Consider the following 18,603-nt stretch of genomic DNA (forward strand, 5'->3'; position numbering starts at 1 on the left):
ACAATTCAAAATTGTTGAGCTCTTAACACAAGCAAGCAGACATTTGCGCATGAGTCATTTTAAAGCCTGCAGCACACAATTGATTTTTTTTTTAACGTATAAATATTAGTCATGATTCCCCCAAAGTATCCTTCAGTGATTAACTGTACTGTTGAGCTGTTGAATTATTTACATTGACTATGCTAGAAAATAGACATGATCATAAAGATTTAAAACCACCTCATGGAAAGTATACTAAGATATAAAGTATGGCGGTGAGTTTCATTTAAGTACGCTTCAATGTAAGTATATATTTATGTTGGCATGCTCCGTATCTTCATACTATTAGTTGGAAATGAAGAGGGGAAAAAAATATTGTGAGCTTTGATACTGATAAGTGTCATTTAAAAGTGCACATAATATACAGGCTGCAGAGTTTCTGTAAAGCTGCTTAACTAATGGATAATAAAATAAAATCTTCTTTTCCATTGGCAAAATGGGTAAATGAAGTTGATGTTACCCGAATCTATTAGAATAAGATTATTCAATTTCTTAAAAACGTAGCCCACAAAAACGTGCTTGAGGAGATTTTAAGTCCCGTTCATTGTTTAATGGAATCGACTCTCTTACTGCAGTAGAATGTCAAATACTTGTTAGATTAGTAATTTTGTTACTGAACCCCCATGCACTTGAATTGGATTAAAGGTGAACCAACACTTAGCACTGCTTAGTAAAGGTTGTCATTTAGTCTCATTTAACTTGTGCATCAAAAGGATGTTTTCTTTTCTCTTTTCCCACAAACTGCCTTTACATTGAATGCAAGTTCCTCCACCATTTTTGAGGCTGTAAAGATGGCTGTCATTTGGGCATTTGCTATAGCCCCTACTCAGCTGCTGTGCAGTTTATGATGTCCCATTAATAGGGGTGCCAGGTGGCTTCTCCAAAAATACTGGGCACAATGGTGAAAGATGCGATGCTCTCGAGAAGAGTCGGCGGGGAGGTATGTTATTTATAAATTATCTGACTGTTACGTAATTTTTTCTAAATTTCACTCCCAATTTGCATTAATTTTATATTTTATTTCATAAAAAAATTCTGGCGACGGAGTGCCCTCCCCAGAATTTGTTACGACATTGAATGGTGCACACTTGGAAGTGAAATTTAGAAGAAAAAAAAACACATAGCCGTCAGATTATTTATAAATAACAAACCTGCAGTCACTCACCCCCACCGCTCCCCTTATCCTCTAACCCCCACCACTCCCCTTATCCTCTAACCCCACCACCCCTTATCTCTCCCTCTCATCCCTCATTTTTCAGCCCCATCCCTCTCATTCTCCAGCCCCCATCCCTCTCATTCTCCAGCTCCCATCCCTCTCATTCTCCAGCCCCCATCCCTCTCATTCTCCAGCCCCCATCACTCTCATTCTCCAGCCCCCATCCCTCTCATTCTCCAGCCCCATCCCTCTCATTCTCCAGCCCCCATCCCTCTCATTCTCCAGCCCCCATCCCTCTTATTCTCCAGCCCCCATCCCTCTCATTCTCCAGCCCCCACCCTCTCATTCTCCAGCCCCATCCCTCTTTGTCCCCCACATCCCTCTTTGTCCCCCACATCCCTCTTTGTCCCCTACATCCCTCTTTGTCCCCCCCATCCCTCTTTGTCCCCCCCATCCCTCTTTGTCGCCCCATCCCTCTTTGTCGCCCCATCCCTCTTTGTCCCCCCCATCCCTCTTTGTCCCCCCATCCCTCTTTGTCCCCCCATCCCTCTTTGTCCCCCCATCCCTCTTTGTCCCCATCTCTCTTTGACACCCCATCCCTCTTTGTGTCCCCCCATCCCTCTTTGTGTCCCCCATCCCTCTTTGTGTCCCCCCATCCCTCTTTGTGTCCCCCATCCCTCTTTGTGTCCCCCATCCCTCTTTGTGTCTCCCATCCCTCTTTGTGTCTCCCATCCATCTTTGTGTCCCCCATCCCTCTTTGTGTCCCCCATCCCTCTTTGTGTCCCCCATCCCTCTTTGTGTCCCCATCCCTCTTTGTGTCCCCCATCCCTCTTTGTGTCCCCCATCCCTCTTTGTGTCCCCCATCCCTCTTTGTGTCCCCCATCCCTCTTTGTGTCCCCCATCCCTCTTTGTGTCCCCCCATCCCTCTTTGTGTCCCCCCATCCCTCTTTGTGTCCCCCCATCCCTCTTTGTGTCCCCCCATCCCTCTTTGTGTCCCCCCATCCCTCTTTGTGTCCCCCCATCCCTTTGTCCCCCCATCCCTTTGTCCCCTCATCCCTTTGTCCCCCCATCCCTTTGTCCACCCATCCCTCTTTGTCCCACCCATCCCTCTATGTCCCACCCATCCCTCTCATTTTTCTCCCTCCCACCCATCCCTCTCATTTTTCTCCCTCCCACCATCCCTCTCATTTTTCTCCCTCCCACCCATCCCTCTCATTTTTCTCCCTCTCATTTTTCTCCCTCCCTCCCACCCACCCATCCCTCCCTCCCACCCACCCATCCCTCCCACCCACCCATCCCTCCCTCCCACCCATCCCTCCCTCCCACCCATCCCTCCCACCCATCCCTCCCTCCCACCCATCCCTCTCTCCCACCCATCCCTCTCATTTTTCTCCCTCCCACTAATCCCTCTCATTTTTCTCCCTCCCACCCATCCCTCTCATTTTTCTCCCTCCCTCCCACCCATCCCTCTCATTTTTCTCCCTCCCACCCATCCCTCTCATTTTTCTCCCTCCCTCCCACCCATCCCTCTCATTTTTCTCCCTCCCTCCCACCCATCCCTCTCATTTTTCTCCCTCCCTCCCACCCATCCCTCTCATTTTTCTCCCTCCCTCCCACCCATCCCTCTCATTTTTCTCCCTCCCTCCCACCCATCCCTCTCATTTTTCTCCCTCCCTCCCACCCATCCCTCTCATTTTTCTCCCTCCCTCCCACCCATCCCTCTCATTTTTCTCCCTCCCTCCCACCCATCCCTCTCATTTTTCTCCCTCCCTCCCACCCATCCCTCTCATTTTTCTCCCTCCCACCCATCCCACCCATCCCTCTCATTTTTCTCCCTCCCTCCCACCCATCCCTCTCATTTTTCTCCCTCCCTCCCACCCATCCCTCTCATTTTTCTCCCTCCCTCCCACCCATCCCTCTCATTTTTCTCCCTCCCTCCCACCCATCCCTCTCATTTTTCTCCCTCCCTCCCACCCATCCCTCTCATTTTTCTCCCTCCCTCCCACCCATCCCTCTCATTTTTCTCCCTCCCTCCCACCCATCCCTCTCATTTTTCTCCCTCCCTCCCACCCATCCCTCTCATTTTTCTCCCTCCCTCCCACCCATCCCACCCATCCCTCTCATTTTTCTCCCTCCCACCCATCCCTCTCATTTTTCTCCCTCCCTCCCACCCATCCCTCTCATTTTTCTCCCTCCCTCCCACCCATCCCTCTCATTTTTCTCCCTCCCTCCCACCCATCCCTCTCATTTTTCTCCCTCCCTCCCACCCATCCCTCTCATTTTTCTCCCTCCCTCCCACCCATCCCTCTCATTTTTCTCCCTCCCTCCCACCCATCCCTCTCATTTTTCTCCCCCCCTCCCACCCATCCCTCTCATTTTTCTCCCTCCCTCCCACCCATCCCTCTCATTTTTCTCCCTCCCTCCCACCCATCCCTCTCATTTTTCTCCCTCCCTCCCACCCATCCCTCTCATTTTTCTCCCTCCCTCCCACCCATCCCTCTCATTTTTCTCCCTCCCTCCCACCCATCCCTCTCATTTTTCTCCCTCCCTCCCACCCATCCCTCTCATTTTTCTCCCTCCCTCCCACCCATCCCTCTCATTTTTCTCCCTCCCTCCCACCCATCCCTCTCATTTTTCTCCCTCCCTCCCACCCATCCCTCTCATTTTTCTCCCTCCCTCCCACCCATCCCTCTCATTTTTCACCCTCCCTCCCACCCCTCCCACCCATCCCTCTCATTTTTCTCCCTCCTTCCCACCCATCCCTCTCATTTTTCTCCCTCCCACCCATCCCTCTCATTTTTCTCCCTCCCTCCCACCCATCCCTCTCATTTTTCTCCCTCCCTCCCACCCATCCCTCTCATTTTTCTCCCTCCCTCCCACCCATCCCTCTCATTTTTCTCCCTCCCACCCATCCCTCCCTCCCACCCATCCCTCTCATTTTTCTCCCTCCCTCCCACCCATCCCTCTCATTTTTCTCACACCCATCCCTCTCATTTTTCTCCCTCCCACCCATCCCTCCCTCCCACCCATCCCTCTCATTTTTCTCCCTCCCTCCCACCCATCCCTCTCATTTTTCTCCCTCCCTCCCACCCATCCCTCTCATTTTTCTCCCTCCCTCCCACCCATCCCTCTCATTTTTCTCCCTCCCACCCATCCCTCTCATTTTTCTCCCTCCCTCCCACCCATCCCTCTCATTTTTCTCCCTCCCTCCCACCCATCCCTCTCATTTTTCTCCCTCCCTCCCACCCATCCCTCTCATTTTTCTCCCTCCCACCCATCCCTCCCACCCATCCCTCTCACCCATCCCTCTCACCCATCCCTCTCACCCATCCCTCTCATTTTTCTAACCTCCCTCCCACCCATCCCTCTCACCCATCCCTCTCATTTTTCTAACCTCCCTCCCACCCATCCCTCTCTCCCACCCATCCCTCTCTCCTACCATCCCTCTCTCCCACCCATCCCTCTCTCCCACCCATCCCTCTCTCCTACCATCCCTCTCTCCCACCCATCCCTCTCTCCCACCCATCCCTCTCTCCCACCTATCCCTCTCATTTTTCTCCCTCCCACCCATCCCTCTCTCCCACCCATCCCTCTCATTATTCTCCCTCACTCCCACCCATCCCTCTCTCCCACCCATCCCTCTTATTTTTCTCCCTCCCACCCACCCATCCCTCTCTCCCACCCACCCATCCCTCTCTCCCACCCACCCATCCCTCTCTCCCACCCACCCATCCCTCTCTCCCACCCATCCCTCTCATTTTTCTCCCTCCCACCCATGCCTCTCATTTTTCTCCCTCCCTCCCACCCCTCTCATTTTTCTCCCTCCCTCCCACCCATCCCTCTCATTTTTCTCCCTCCCTCCCTCCCACCCATCCCTCTCATTTTTCTCCCTCCCTCCCTCCCACCCATCCCTCTCATTTTTCTCCCTCCCTCCCACCCATCCCTCTCATTTTTCTCCCTCCCTCCCACCCATCCCTCTCATTTTTCTCCCTCCCTCCCACCCATCCCTCTCATTTTTCTCCCTCCCTCCCACCCATCCCTCTCATTTTTCTCCCTCCCTCCCACCCATCCCTCTCATTTTTCTCCCTCCCTCCCACCCATCCCTCTCATTTTTCTCCCTCCCTCCCACCCATCCCTCTCATTTTTCTCCCAACCACCCACCCATCTCTCTCATTTTTCAAATCCCTCTCATTTTTCTACCACCCACCCACCCATCCCTCTCATTTTTCTCCCAATCCCTCTCATTTTTCTCCCATCCCTCTCATTTTTCTCCCTCCCTCTCACCCACCCACCCCTCTCATTTTTCTCCCTCTCACCCACCCATCCCTCTCACCCACCCATACCTCTCATTTTTCTCCCTCTCACCCACCCATCCCTCTCATTTTTCTCGACGCGCTCGAGACACACACACACCCACACGCCCGAGACACACATACGCCTCTCTCCCCACTCTCCGCTCCATGCTGTTTCCTCCTCTCCTTGGCCCCACCCCCAGGTTCCTGACACCACCTCTTGATTGGCTGCTACTGGGTAATACAGTCAATCAGGATGGAGGAAGTTGTCCAGCCCCCTAGCAACAGCCCTGCTCTGTCCCTGCTCTGGGAAATCCTGCAGCCCTCCAAGCTGTTCAGGTCACTATGTCCAGAGGGATAATACCAGACACATACATGTCCACTATTAACTCTAATTTTTTACTGGACAGACTGTCCAAATACAGGTCAGTCCGGTTCAGTACTGGACACCTGGCAACCCTAATTTTAAGTTCCTAAAATGCTTATTAGAATTTCGGTGAATGGGAACTTCTACCTCATGTTAAAGGACTGGCTGACACTTAATACTAATATTAAGACACTTTCTGCTTTTAAATGGGGCAGTACTCGGCCAACCTTTTCTCGGTGCATCTGGCACGTCGTAGGCACCTGTTCAAATTCTAGGGCAGGAGAGGTAAACTCCAGTCCTCAAGGGCTGGAAACAGACGCTGAGCTCTCTCCACTTCCGAAATCCAGGCAGCAGTCGTGTCATGTGACTGCTTCATGAGCAATCCCATGACCCAGAGGTCCAGTGGCACTCTGGTTCTCTAAAGCAGGGGTGTGCAAAGTGGGGTGTGCGCACACCACGGGGGGTGGGAGATTTTCCTGGGGGGGGGTGGGCAGCGCCGGCTACAGAGGTTCCGCACTCTCCCCCAACGCATTTAAATTAAATGCCGGGGGATCGCGCAAGGCCTCTGCAGCTTCTCTTACCTGGTCTTCAGCGACGCGTCGCCATGGTAAGCTGGCATCAAATGACGCCGCGGGGTCACGTGATGTCGTGTTTCCATGACCCTGCGACGTCATTTTTTCGCAGTAGCCGAACAGGAGGGGGGGCGCGAGCCAGGAGGTGAGCAGGCAGGGGGGCTCAGGATCAAAACAGGATCACCCCTGCTCTAAAGGTTAAAGACTGCTATGGCCAAGTGGATGGAGTTGTATGGGGTATTTGCATTAGACTTTTTCTTTTTTTTTTTAACATATTTTAGAGTCCAATAAGGCCCTATTAAAATCTTATGTATCTATTTTGTTTATAAAGTATTTTTACTAGAACACATACATTGATGTAAAAGCTTTCAAGTCTGTCCTGGGATACAAAGCAAAGGATTAGCGCACTGAACTGAATGAACAAATAATTAAAATATGATTGTGCAGAGTATGTGAACACTGGCTCTTTGATTCAATCTTACACCTAAAGGATTAAAGCCTTTTGATTCCACATTTAAATTGTTAGTGAAATGTTTGTTTGAAATACACAGCAACATTTTCAATGTGATCAGGTTATATTGAGTGATTTTTAATTGTCAAAAGAGCAAACGCTCTAACTCATGCAGACAAGAATTGAAATGCGCTAAATTCTGTGAAAGCTGCAGATAATTATTTGTTATTCTAGGTGCAGAGTCCCTCCTGGATGCAGCCTCAACCCTACATCATGCAGCACCCCGTAAGTTGTTCTGTGTCTCTGAAAGTTTCTGATTATCTTTTTGCATACATTTGTTAGAGGTAGAAACCATAGTAATCGGTTAAAACAATTCACAGAAAAAAAAACGGCGCCTTACAACAAAAGGTCCAATAGAAAAGAGACCTGCCCAAAGTGGAAAAGTCCAGTCCTGTTGAGAGCAGAGGTCCTTTATATAATCTTGATTGTTGTCTCATACATATGGGAAACAAAAAGTTAAAGACCAATCATAGTGTATAACTGTAGACACTAGAATATTACAAATTAAATATAAACATTGGTATATATACACCTATAAAAGAATCCACTGCTGATGGGACAAACAATAACAGACAAACCAAACACATAAAACAAAATACTTAAACTAACTCAACAACACAACACCTAATGTTGAATCAAAAAAAACAACCTGATTTAATAAAATGCACTTTGTGAAAAATAGGTGACTTTGGTGCTTGGCTCCAGGAGGGGTAAAAATTGAAACCCTACTTACAAGAGCCCAAAAGCAAAAGGGCATTAAGGATAGGTCTTCCACAGATACAGGGTCTGGCTCTGGAAAAAGATGCTACTCCAGACGGTGGAAGGTCTTGCTTCTGCATGTACCGCCAATCCAATACGATCCGTATGGGCAACACTACCTATGCTGGATTCCACTCCTGCGACTTGTAGCCACGTGGGACCGCTCCGTGTACCAACAGCAACCTCAGGGGGGTGCGTGCGCATATGCTGAAGTGTAGCTCTCACTGCTACACTCCGATATTGACCGTCCACTTGTGACCGAGTAGGGAAGAATTAGCCTCCAAAGTCTCTAAGCTAATGGCACACTGTCACCAAACACCACTCTACGCGTTTCATGAGAACTAACTCACTTCCTCAGTCTTACTTACTGATGCTATTTGCAGAGACATTTCACTTTCTTTGGTGTGTGTGTGTGTGTGTGTGTGTGTGTGTGTGTGTGTGTGTGTGTGTGTGTGTGTGTGTGTGTGTGTGTGTGTGTGTGTGTGTGTGTGTGTGTGTGTGTGTGTGTGTGTGTGTGTGTGTGTGAGAAAATGTGTGTGTGTGTGTGTGTGTGAGAAAATGTGTGTGTGTGTGTGTGTGTGAGAAAATGTGTGTGTGTGTGTGTGTGAGAAAATGTGTGTGTGTGTGAGAAAATGTGTGTGTGTGTGTGTGTGTGTGAGAAAATGTGTGTGTGTATATCTATTCCCTCTCTCCTCTCCCTCTTTCATTCATTCATTCATTCATATTAATTACAAACATCCCATTGACTTTGCTGGCATTGACTGCGTTCCTGGTTTGATTTCCTCACTGTTATTTCCTGAGGCTCTTTCTAGTCACCTTTTATAATAATCTCTTCATTTAGTTTTTTGGCTTCATTTACCATCTCCGCGCCGATTGCAAAACCTGTTCATTCATGTTTTTTAGTTTTGCAATGCAATTTTTTTCATCCCTATCACGTGATTTGTAGAATTATTTTCAAATGGCAAATTTAGCAACAATTACTATGGGTTCAACAATACTAAGGATTATAACACCTGTGATATTCACTGAGATTCCAGTGCATTTATATCTAGTCTATATCCTTTCAAATATGCCTTCTAGATAGTATTCCACATATTGACTCCTTTCTCTTAATAATTCACTTTGATATGTTTTATGTTTACATTGGCTTTCTCTTTATAACGTTGGATTCTGCATATAGAATCATCACTATTCAAAAATAGAATCATAATCAAAGTAAAAGAATTGTCACTTCCCAATACTGATATATTGATTTGCAACCTCAAAGCTGCATCATTAAAATAAATAGCAATAATGCCCTATGCTATTTCCATACATAATTTGTAGCTTGCATTTCAAAACCTGTTAAACTTATTTTAAATTAGGCAATTGTTTAAACTGTTTACAAAGTGACCAAGAGGTGATCACAAAAAGATGCCCACTTAATTGCACTCAGCCTAATTGTCATAGTTTTAAGACACAACAGTAAGCGTCAACACTATGCATATATAATGCAAACACCAGGGAGGGTAAGTACAAAATAATAAAATTTTATTTAAACTCTTCTATATGAAAAAATAAATATACACACTATAATAAAATATTAAAACCGTAGTATGCCTATTATTTACACAGTATATACCAGATCATGCCTATAAATCCCCAAAGTGTAGTTAGATATCACCTGTGTTAAAACCAAATCTATCACTGATATCAAGTTACAGTCTTCTACATAAAATGGAGTAAAGTTTGTATGCAGAAACTGGAAATCCAAAGGAAAATACCCAATAATGAGCTGTACATGGAGGGGTAAGTATGGTCAGTTGATTGTTACTTATACCTTCACTGCTTGTTGGATAATAGAGTGTATATTGGTATAGTGTTACATTTGTAGCAGTTCAGGGTGTGTATCAACCCAAACTTATGTCTCACAAGTAACGGATCATACACCTTTAATCCAATCAGTAACCCTGTTGTAGCTATTTATATACCAATGTAACTATCGTGAGCGAATGCTGGTATATAGCTCAATCCAGCAAGTGATTACAACATTCAAATAAGAGGTTAATTCCCTCTTTTGCAGAGTATACCCAATAGATGACCTTACATAGGAGGAAAGGTATGGTCAGATGGTTTCTTAAGTACACACATACTGCTTGCTAAGAGATAAAGAGTGTACATTAGCATAGTGTCGGTTTAGTAGCAGTTCAGAGTGTGTGTTGACCACAATGAAATCTTATAAGTAACAAATCATACACATAAAACCCAATCAAAAAACGCTATTAGGGCTATTTAAACGTAAATATAGCCATCATGAGTAGGCATTAGTATACAGCTCGAATCCGCAAGTCATTTATAGCGTTCATACAAGGGGTTAATTCCCTCTTAGCATATATAAGCCTTAGTTCTGTAAATTCACATATTATAATAGCTTAAGCTAAATGTGACTGTGGCCAGCCATTCGCGTATACAGGGGTAACTATGGACCAATACAACCGTATCTCTGCTTCCATGTGTCTAGTGCTTGTGCAGCATACTGTGTACTGCAAACTTCTCCGACCTGGCTGACGTCATCAGTAGGAGCGTCGCCAGACTGCCCGACAGTTGTTTCGCGACGTAAACCGGCGCTTCTTCAAGGGGGAGGAGTGTACCTGCTCTCTGTGTCGGAACTTATATACCTCCCCTGGGAGTGCAGGTACACTCCTCCCCCTTGAAGAAGCGCCGGTTTACGTCGCGAAACAACTGTCGGGCAGTCTGGCGACGCTCCTACTGATGACGTCAGCCAGGTCGGAGCAGTTTGCTGTACACAGTATGCTGAACAAGCACTAGACACATGGAAGCAGAGATACGGTTGTATTGGTCCATACTTACCCCTGTATATGCGAATGGCTGGCCACAGTCACATTTAGCAAAGCTATTATAATATGTGAATTTACAGAACTAAGGCTTATATATGCTAAGAGGGAATTAACCCCTTGTATGAACGCTATAAATGACTTGCGGATTCGAGCTGTATACTAATGCCTACTCATGATGGCTATATTTACGTTTAAATAGCCCTAATAGCGTTTTTTGATTGGGTTTTATGTGTATGATTTGTTACTTATAAGATTTCATTGTGGTCAACACACACTGAACTGCTACTAAAACGACACTATGCTAATGTACACTCTTTATCTCTTAGCAAGCAGTATGTGTGTACTTAAGAAACCATCTGACCATACCTTTCCTCCTATGTAAGGTCATCTATTGGGTATACTCTGCAAAAGAGGGAATTAACCTCTTATGTGAATGTTGTAATCACTTGCTGGATTGAGCTATATACCAGCATTCGCTCACGATAGTTACATTGGTATATAAATAGCTACAACAGTGTTACTGATTGGATTAAAGGTGTATGATCCGCTACTTGTGAGACATAAGTTCGGGTTGATACACACCCTGAACTGCTACAAATGTAACACTATACCAATATACACTCTATTATCCAACATGCAGTGAAGGTATAAGTAACAATCAACTGACCATACTTACCCCTCCATGTACAGCTCAGTATTGGGTATTTTCGTTTGGATTTCCAGTTTCTGCATACAAACTTTACTCCATTTTATGTAGAAGACTGTAACTTGATATCAGTGATAGATTTGGTTATAACACATGTAATATTTAACTACACTTTGGAGATTTATATGCATGATCTGGTATATACTGTGTAAATAATAGGCATACTACGGTTTTAATATTTTATTAAAGTGTGTGTATATATTTTTTTTCATATAGAAGAGTTTAAATAAAATTTTATTATTTTGTACTTACCCTCCCTTGGTGTTTGCATTATATATGCATAGTGTTGACGCTTACTGTTGTGTCTTAAAACTATGACAATTAGGATGAGTGCAATTAAGTGGGCATCTTTTTGTGATCACCTCTTGATCACTTTGTAAACATATCTCTTATTCCCCATGCATCGACACTCTCTCATATATTAACGAATATTAAGGTAGAGCTGTGATGACCCCTTTCCTATTTTGACTAAATTGTTTAAACTGCACAGAAGGTGTTATTTATATGAGCGCTTTCTTTTGTAGCGTATCACCTGTTACCTTCGTCCTTGCTACACTTGCTTTTCCATCTGTTATTCCAGTTTATACACACAGTTCACATCTATACGACAGACTATTCCAATCATTGTTAACTATTAATGTAAGGATCACCTTGGCTGCTACTCACAGCTGTTGTTTTTGACTGTAATATTTTTTATTTAAAGCGGCCTTCGCCCCAAAACCAGATAGTTGTGACTTCTGGCTGCTAATAGTCCTAATTTCTCATCCTGCTTCTGAGGGGAACTACAAGTCACCGCTCTTGTGCTGTATCAGTAATGCATTCTCGCAGTAAAGGCTTGGGGTGTACTCTTTGCCTCAGTTGGGTGACCAGATTTAGAAAATGAAAAACCAGAATACATTTAAAAAATAAAATATTAATACAACAAATGACATTACTAAAAAATGAATATTATAATGATATTTACCTAATAGTTTCACCATTGATGCTGTATTATTCATTCTACCTCTTCCCATTCTCTCTACCTTCCCCCCATTCTCTCTATCCCTCCCCTCCCCCATTTTCTTTCATCCTCCCCCCCATTCTCTCTCACCCTTCCCCCAATCTCTCTCCCTGCCTCCCCCCCAGTCTCTCTCCCTGCCTCCCCCCCATTGTCTCTCTCCCTCCCCCCTCCTCCATTCTCCCTCTCCCTTCCCACCCCCCATTCTCTCCTTTTCCTCCCCCTTCCCACCCATTCTCTCCCTTCCCTCCCCACCCTCCATTCTCTCCCTTCCCTCACCCATTCTCTCCCTTCCCTCCGCCCATTCTCTCTCCCCCTCCATCTCTTCCCCTCTCTCCCTCCGCTCCTCCATTCTCTCTCACTCCCCCCTCCATTCTCTCTCACTCCCCTCCTCCATTCTCTCTCACTCCCCTCCTCTATTCTCTCTCTCCACCCCATTCTCTCTCCCCACCATTCTCTGCTCCCCCCTCCATTCTCTCTCTACCTCCATTCTCTCTCTGACCTGCGCCGACGCACAGCCACTGACCTGCGCCGATGCAGAGCCACTGGCCTGCGCCGACGCAGAGCCACTGACCTGCGCCGACACCCACACAGCCACCAGAGTTGACTCCGGGTTTCAGGTACTATCCTCCGGGCTACGGGTTTAGCCCGTCAATCTCCAGGTGGGGGCAGGTGGCGGCAGTCTCGTCTCCGGCATTCTTCTGCAATTCTCCCTCCAACTGCACTGAACATGGGTCTGTTGCCATGGCAATTGCTGTGGCAACGTGACGCCGCGTAGCGTCATGATGTCACATAGCATTCCGTTTCCATGGCAACAACGCATCATATGACGCCGCGCAGCCATGTTCACTTTCTGTTCGAGGGGTAGTTGCAGCAGGATGTTGGGAGACGCCGCCTCAGCACGCCATCAGTTGAAGGTGGCAACCCTAACAGCCACTGACCTGCACACACAGACCTGCGCAGACACTCACACAGCCACTGACCTGCACACACAGACCTGCGCAGACACTCACACAGCCACTGACCTGCACACACAGACCTGCGCAGACACTCACACAGCCACTGACCTGCACACACAGACCTGCGCAGACACTCACACAGCCACTGACCTGCACACACAGACCTGCGCAGACACTCACACAGCCACTGACCTGCACACACAGACCTGCGCAGACACTCACACAGCCACTGACCTGCACACACAGACCTGCGCAGACACTCACACAGCCACTGACCTGCCCAGACACTCACACAGCCACTGACCTGCAGACACACACAGCCACTGACCTGCAGAGACACATACACACCATACACAAAGACTGACCATCACACACTCAAACACACACTGTCCCACATGAACCAGCTCTGAGGAGCAGCCATGCAGCCACCCCCTGTGGCTGTAATTGCATGTTTCTCTCTTCATATTTCTAGCTCCTTTCCTGTCGATCCTGGCCCAGCCCCCTCACGATGATGGTCCCGCCCCCTTTTTCTCTGCCACCCAAAACCCGGTCATTTTAAACATTTTCAAATAATTACCGGGACATGTGCAGTAAATCCGGGACTGTCCCGGCTAAACCGGGACATCTGGTCACCCTACTGTATGCCTCAGGCTACTTTCTCCCCCATGTGTCCTATGTTTTACATTGCTGAATAGGCCCAGGACAATAGCTGCAAATGAATGTAGCGTACATAAATAATTTCTTTCCTGTAATTTTGTTATTAATTAGAATGCCTTTGTATAATATTTAAGGCAAAAAGTTAGACTTTCTAGGTCACATCACAAGCCTATTTCTGATAGACTTAGGTAACATATCAGATTGGAATTCAAAAGAAGTGGGAATTTGTGCAGCTGAACAAAGGGGCTTCTAATGCATTTTGACATAATATGTTGGGAACTTCTCATAAAGTATTGGAAAATGCACATTACTTCAGCGTTTCTGGGAACTGGTCTTCTTGGTCTTTAAAGCAGGCGTACCACGTACTGGACCACTTTTAAATAGCCAACTGCAAACGGAACTTGGGCAATAATGAAATTCAAGTGTTGTGTCTATAAACCTCTATTCTGCTTCCGCTCTATCTTCTTAAACACAACAATGTTTGAAGTAGCCAAAGATCTGCAGAGCATCACCTTGTTTGACGTGCTATATTTGTGTGTCTTTACTGTCCTCCAGGGGTTCAAGGATTTTATATTAAGTTCACGAAGCAACTGGTTGTCCGGATCAGTATCACTTTATATTTTGTCATGGTCATTTTCAGTGGGGAAATTCTGGCACGGTAACTTCGATTCAAACGTCTTATGATCCTATTTCTTGTGTTTTCTTTTCTTGTTAAGGGTGCTGTGCTAACTCCTTCCATGGACCACACTATGTCACTACAGCCGGCATCCATGATGAACCCTATGACACAGCAGATGAGTCATCTTTCATTAAGCAGCAGTGGAACAGTAGGTGGCTTCTTAATACTGACAGCAAGCAAAGGAAATGTTAGTTTTGTGTCAAGCATAATTGCATGAATGTACACTCTGCAGAAGTATGTAATAGGCTAAATTACTCTTGTCATACTCCAAACTCTAGATGGAATAAATCATATACACTAAGCAATGCATAGCCATGTTTCAGCATGTTGAACTCCTTTGCTGTTGCATGGGTCTGCAGCAGTGCTGTTAGGCTACTGCACTAATTTAGCTATATCCAGGTTCTTTCTAGAAATAGACACTTGAATAATTCACAGTTTACAAAGTCAGACATTGTATGGGCTTGTGTGTTTTATGGCATTATAATATATTAGGTAAAAGTACCCGGCATTGCTCGGGAATTCTAAGAAACCAAAAAATACTCGAGATTTTTTAAATGAATAATACAGTAACATTTTTGAGTTTCTTAATTTTAGAAAGAAAAATATATATATATATATATATATATATTTATATATATGTAGAGGTATCAGTACCGTGTTAGCCGAGCTTCAATAATCAAAAAAATCAAAAAATAAATAGATGATACCGTTCTGTGGCTAACGAAATGCTTTTATTTGTGCGAGCTTTCGAGATACACTGATCTCTTCTTCCGGCGATGTTACAATGAATGAAGCAAAAGGTAAACTTAAAAACAGTGTCTCTTGGAATGTTATCTGTGCTGTTCCTTCCCCCGGTGTGGATGTGTTTTATGGCTAGAGGTGTTAAATGGTTACTGAAAGCAAGTGAAGAAAGATTGTGTATGTGTATCAGTGTGAATAAAAATGAATGGAGAGCCCACAGTATATACAGTGCTTTACACAAGGTGTGTGTGAAGTGGGACTGGATATAAATGGTGTGGGTGGGTGTGGAAATGTGACAGTTAGTAGCACAACTAAAAGTGTGTGTGGATACTTAGTGGTCCCTATTGGTGTATAGGGATGGAAAAACAAGGAGTATTAGTATGTGTGAGAGACAGCTGTGTGTGCATACATATAGCACAGTATGTACAGACATGGCCTTTAGCGCTTATGGGACGAGAGTTCACTACTGTCAGTAATGACTCATAAAATTTTGATCTCTGTTTAGGCCATGTTTTTCCATCCCTATACACCAATAGGGACCACTAAGTATCCACACACACTTTTAGTTGTGCTACTAACTCTCACATTTCCAACCCAACCACACCATTTATATCCAGTCCCACTCCACACACATCTTGTGTAAAGCACTGTATATACTGTGGGCTCTCCATTCATTTTTATTCACACTGATACACATACACACTCTTTCTTCACTTGCTTTCAGTAACCATTTAACACCTCTAGCCATAAAACACATCCACACCGGGGGAAGGAACAGCACAGATAACATTCCAAGAGACACTGTTTTTAAGTTTACCTTTTGCTTCATTCATTGTAACATCGCCGGAATAAGAGATCAGTGTATCTCGAAAGCTCGCACAAATAAAAGCATTTCGTTAGCCACAGAACGGTATCATCTATTTATTTTTTGATTTTTTTGATTATATAAATATATATATATATATATATATATATATATATATATATATATATATATATATATATATAATTTTTTATTTTATTTTTTAATTCTAATCCTATTGGGTAAACTATTTTTGGTTTTTCTATCAGGCACAAAAACATACACATTTTTTCCAGTTTCCACTTTGGAGCATCCAACATCAAGTTGACCATGTGCAAAGCATGTATTTTCTAAATTCAGTACAGCTACTTTAAGTGACTGTCCTTGAGATTTATTCAATGATATTGCAAAGGCAAGCTTCATTTGAATTCGAAGGGAATGTTGGTGAGGACGAGTGGGATGCCTGGTACAAATATATTTTCTCCTTTGGCACAGCCTGTCAAAATAGTGGCTTAGGTGACATTAGGCAAAAGATTTTTCCTTATTAGTTGGGTTCCATTGCATAGTCTTGGAGCATCGACATTTTGCAGAAGCAGAACACTGTAGGCAAGTCAATTTTAAGCATCAAGTTTTGTGGCTGCACCCCAGATGGTTCCATTGAGTTAAGAAACTCAGTGGGATATTGAACGGCTTCAGTTATATCCATGACTGTGTTGATTGACTTGTATGTTCTAGCTCCTCCAGCCAATTTTTTTGTATTTATGTTGATTTCATTCACATAATTGTTTTTTGGAGCAAGAATTGCACGTTCGCTGAGCAATTTTGTATGTTTTGGAAAGACTTCGTCTTTTAATCTATCTCCTCTACGATGTTGCAAAAGTTTTCTTGAAAACTGACGAGTCCAGTGGACTCAACTGGAAGTTTTCCTTCGCCAAGATTAAGTAGCTGTTGAGCGAATCTGCCAGCAGAATCATCCCCTTGTAAATGAACTTGCATGTTTCTTGTAAGCTTTAATGTGGTAACATTCCACCTGAGATATTAATTTTTTAAACATGCTTTAAACCCATCAGTTATAGTTCACTTTTTGTACAATGCAACTTTGGAGCGTTTGCTGAAAATACCCTGCCAGAAGAACAACAGCTCCACCCATAATAGTTTCATTGCCTCCGAGGTCCTGAAATGTTTGATTAAGAACCTCTCATGCATGTTTATGAGACACTGTACACTGGTTGCAAACAATGATTTCGCACTCTTCAAGAACTGCTCCTGTATTTTTGCTAATGTTGCTAATTGGATCTTCAGGGTGACCAAGATTAAGTGGTATCTTGAGGGTTGTGTGATAGGATCATGTCATCAGTGAATTGTATCCAAATAGACAAAAAACTGCTCCTTGATCTCAGGAACCATCATGCACAATTTGGTTACGATATCTTAAGAGGTGTCCAAATGCATAGCGAACCGAAAACTTTCCAAAATACATAGTAGATGTCCAGAAAAGCAGATAGAGAAGAAGGTTGATGCAATTGGTGGCATATTCCAAAATTAGACCTGGTGTCCACATGGTATCTAGAGCTTAGAATGTATTCAGCTTCTACATTTATATAATTTTCTTTAAAATTATTAAGACTATCTTATTTCTTGTTTGTCAGTGTCATATTTAACAAGGTGTTGACTATAGCCCTTCGATAAACGGAATCTAATTGTGAATGTCACGTCAGAATTCTCTGCACCGATGAACTGCAGGGTGGTTTAAAAAAGAAATGAGATCCCTTGAATTTCCCATTTTCAAGTTAAACTATCTATATAAATTCATGGATTTTATAAAGTTATTAATTCAACTGCATGTAAGTAAATAAATAATACTTCTGACCAATATACTGCTGGGGCTGATGACATCTGCAGCCTATTAAACTGTTATGTGTTGCATGCTCTAGTATAAAAGCATCTCTGAGAAGGAAAATATGGTTAAAAGGGCAAATTAAACACAGTGTACGTAAATCTTCCACTGCATAGCAGATCGGTCATTCACTGTGAGTAACATCATTTAGTGTGACTGCAAGATTCCTAGTTAGAAGCTGAAGGGGATGAAACTATGCAGTGGGAGTATTCTTTGTACCCCTGCCTTGTAACTACATCAGCTGTCTAAACCAGGGGTAGCCAACTCCAGTCCGCAAGAGCTAGCAGCAGATCAGGGTTTCAAGATATCCCTGCTTCAGCACTAGGGTTGCCTGGTGTCTTGTCCAAAAATACTGGACACAATGGTGAAAGGTGCGGCACGCGAGAATCGTTGGTGGGGAAGAATGTTATTTATAAATGACCTGACTGTTACGTAATTTTTTTCCAAATTTCACTCCCAAGTATTCACCAATTTGCACCACTTTATATTCTGTTTTGTAACAAATCTGGAGAGGGGTCTTGGGAGGAAGAGCCCTTCCTAGGATTTTTTTAGGAAATAGAATATGAAATAGTGCAAATTGTTGCAAATTGGTGCATGCTTGGAGTGAAATTTAGAACAAATTATGTAATGGT

At 44.5% G+C, this 18,603-nt stretch overlaps 1 protein-coding gene across 11 annotated transcripts in view; it reads left to right on the forward strand.

Annotated features, from left to right (window-relative positions):
- RBMS1 (RNA binding motif single stranded interacting protein 1) overlaps positions 1 to 18,603 on the forward strand; it is a 207,456-nt gene that overhangs the window by 180,505 nt on the left and 8,348 nt on the right. For all 11 annotated transcript variants that reach the window (XM_075609259.1, XM_075609263.1, XM_075609260.1 and 8 more), the window contains exons 10-11: positions 7,112 to 7,162; positions 14,569 to 14,679. In XM_075609259.1, coding sequence (XP_075465374.1) covers positions 7,112 to 7,162; positions 14,569 to 14,679 — 162 coding nt within the window. The remainder of the gene's footprint in view (positions 1 to 7,111; positions 7,163 to 14,568; positions 14,680 to 18,603) is intronic.

This window comes from Ascaphus truei, chromosome 7 (assembly GCF_040206685.1).
Source record: "Ascaphus truei isolate aAscTru1 chromosome 7, aAscTru1.hap1, whole genome shotgun sequence".
Lineage (NCBI taxonomy): Eukaryota > Metazoa > Chordata > Amphibia > Anura > Ascaphidae > Ascaphus > Ascaphus truei.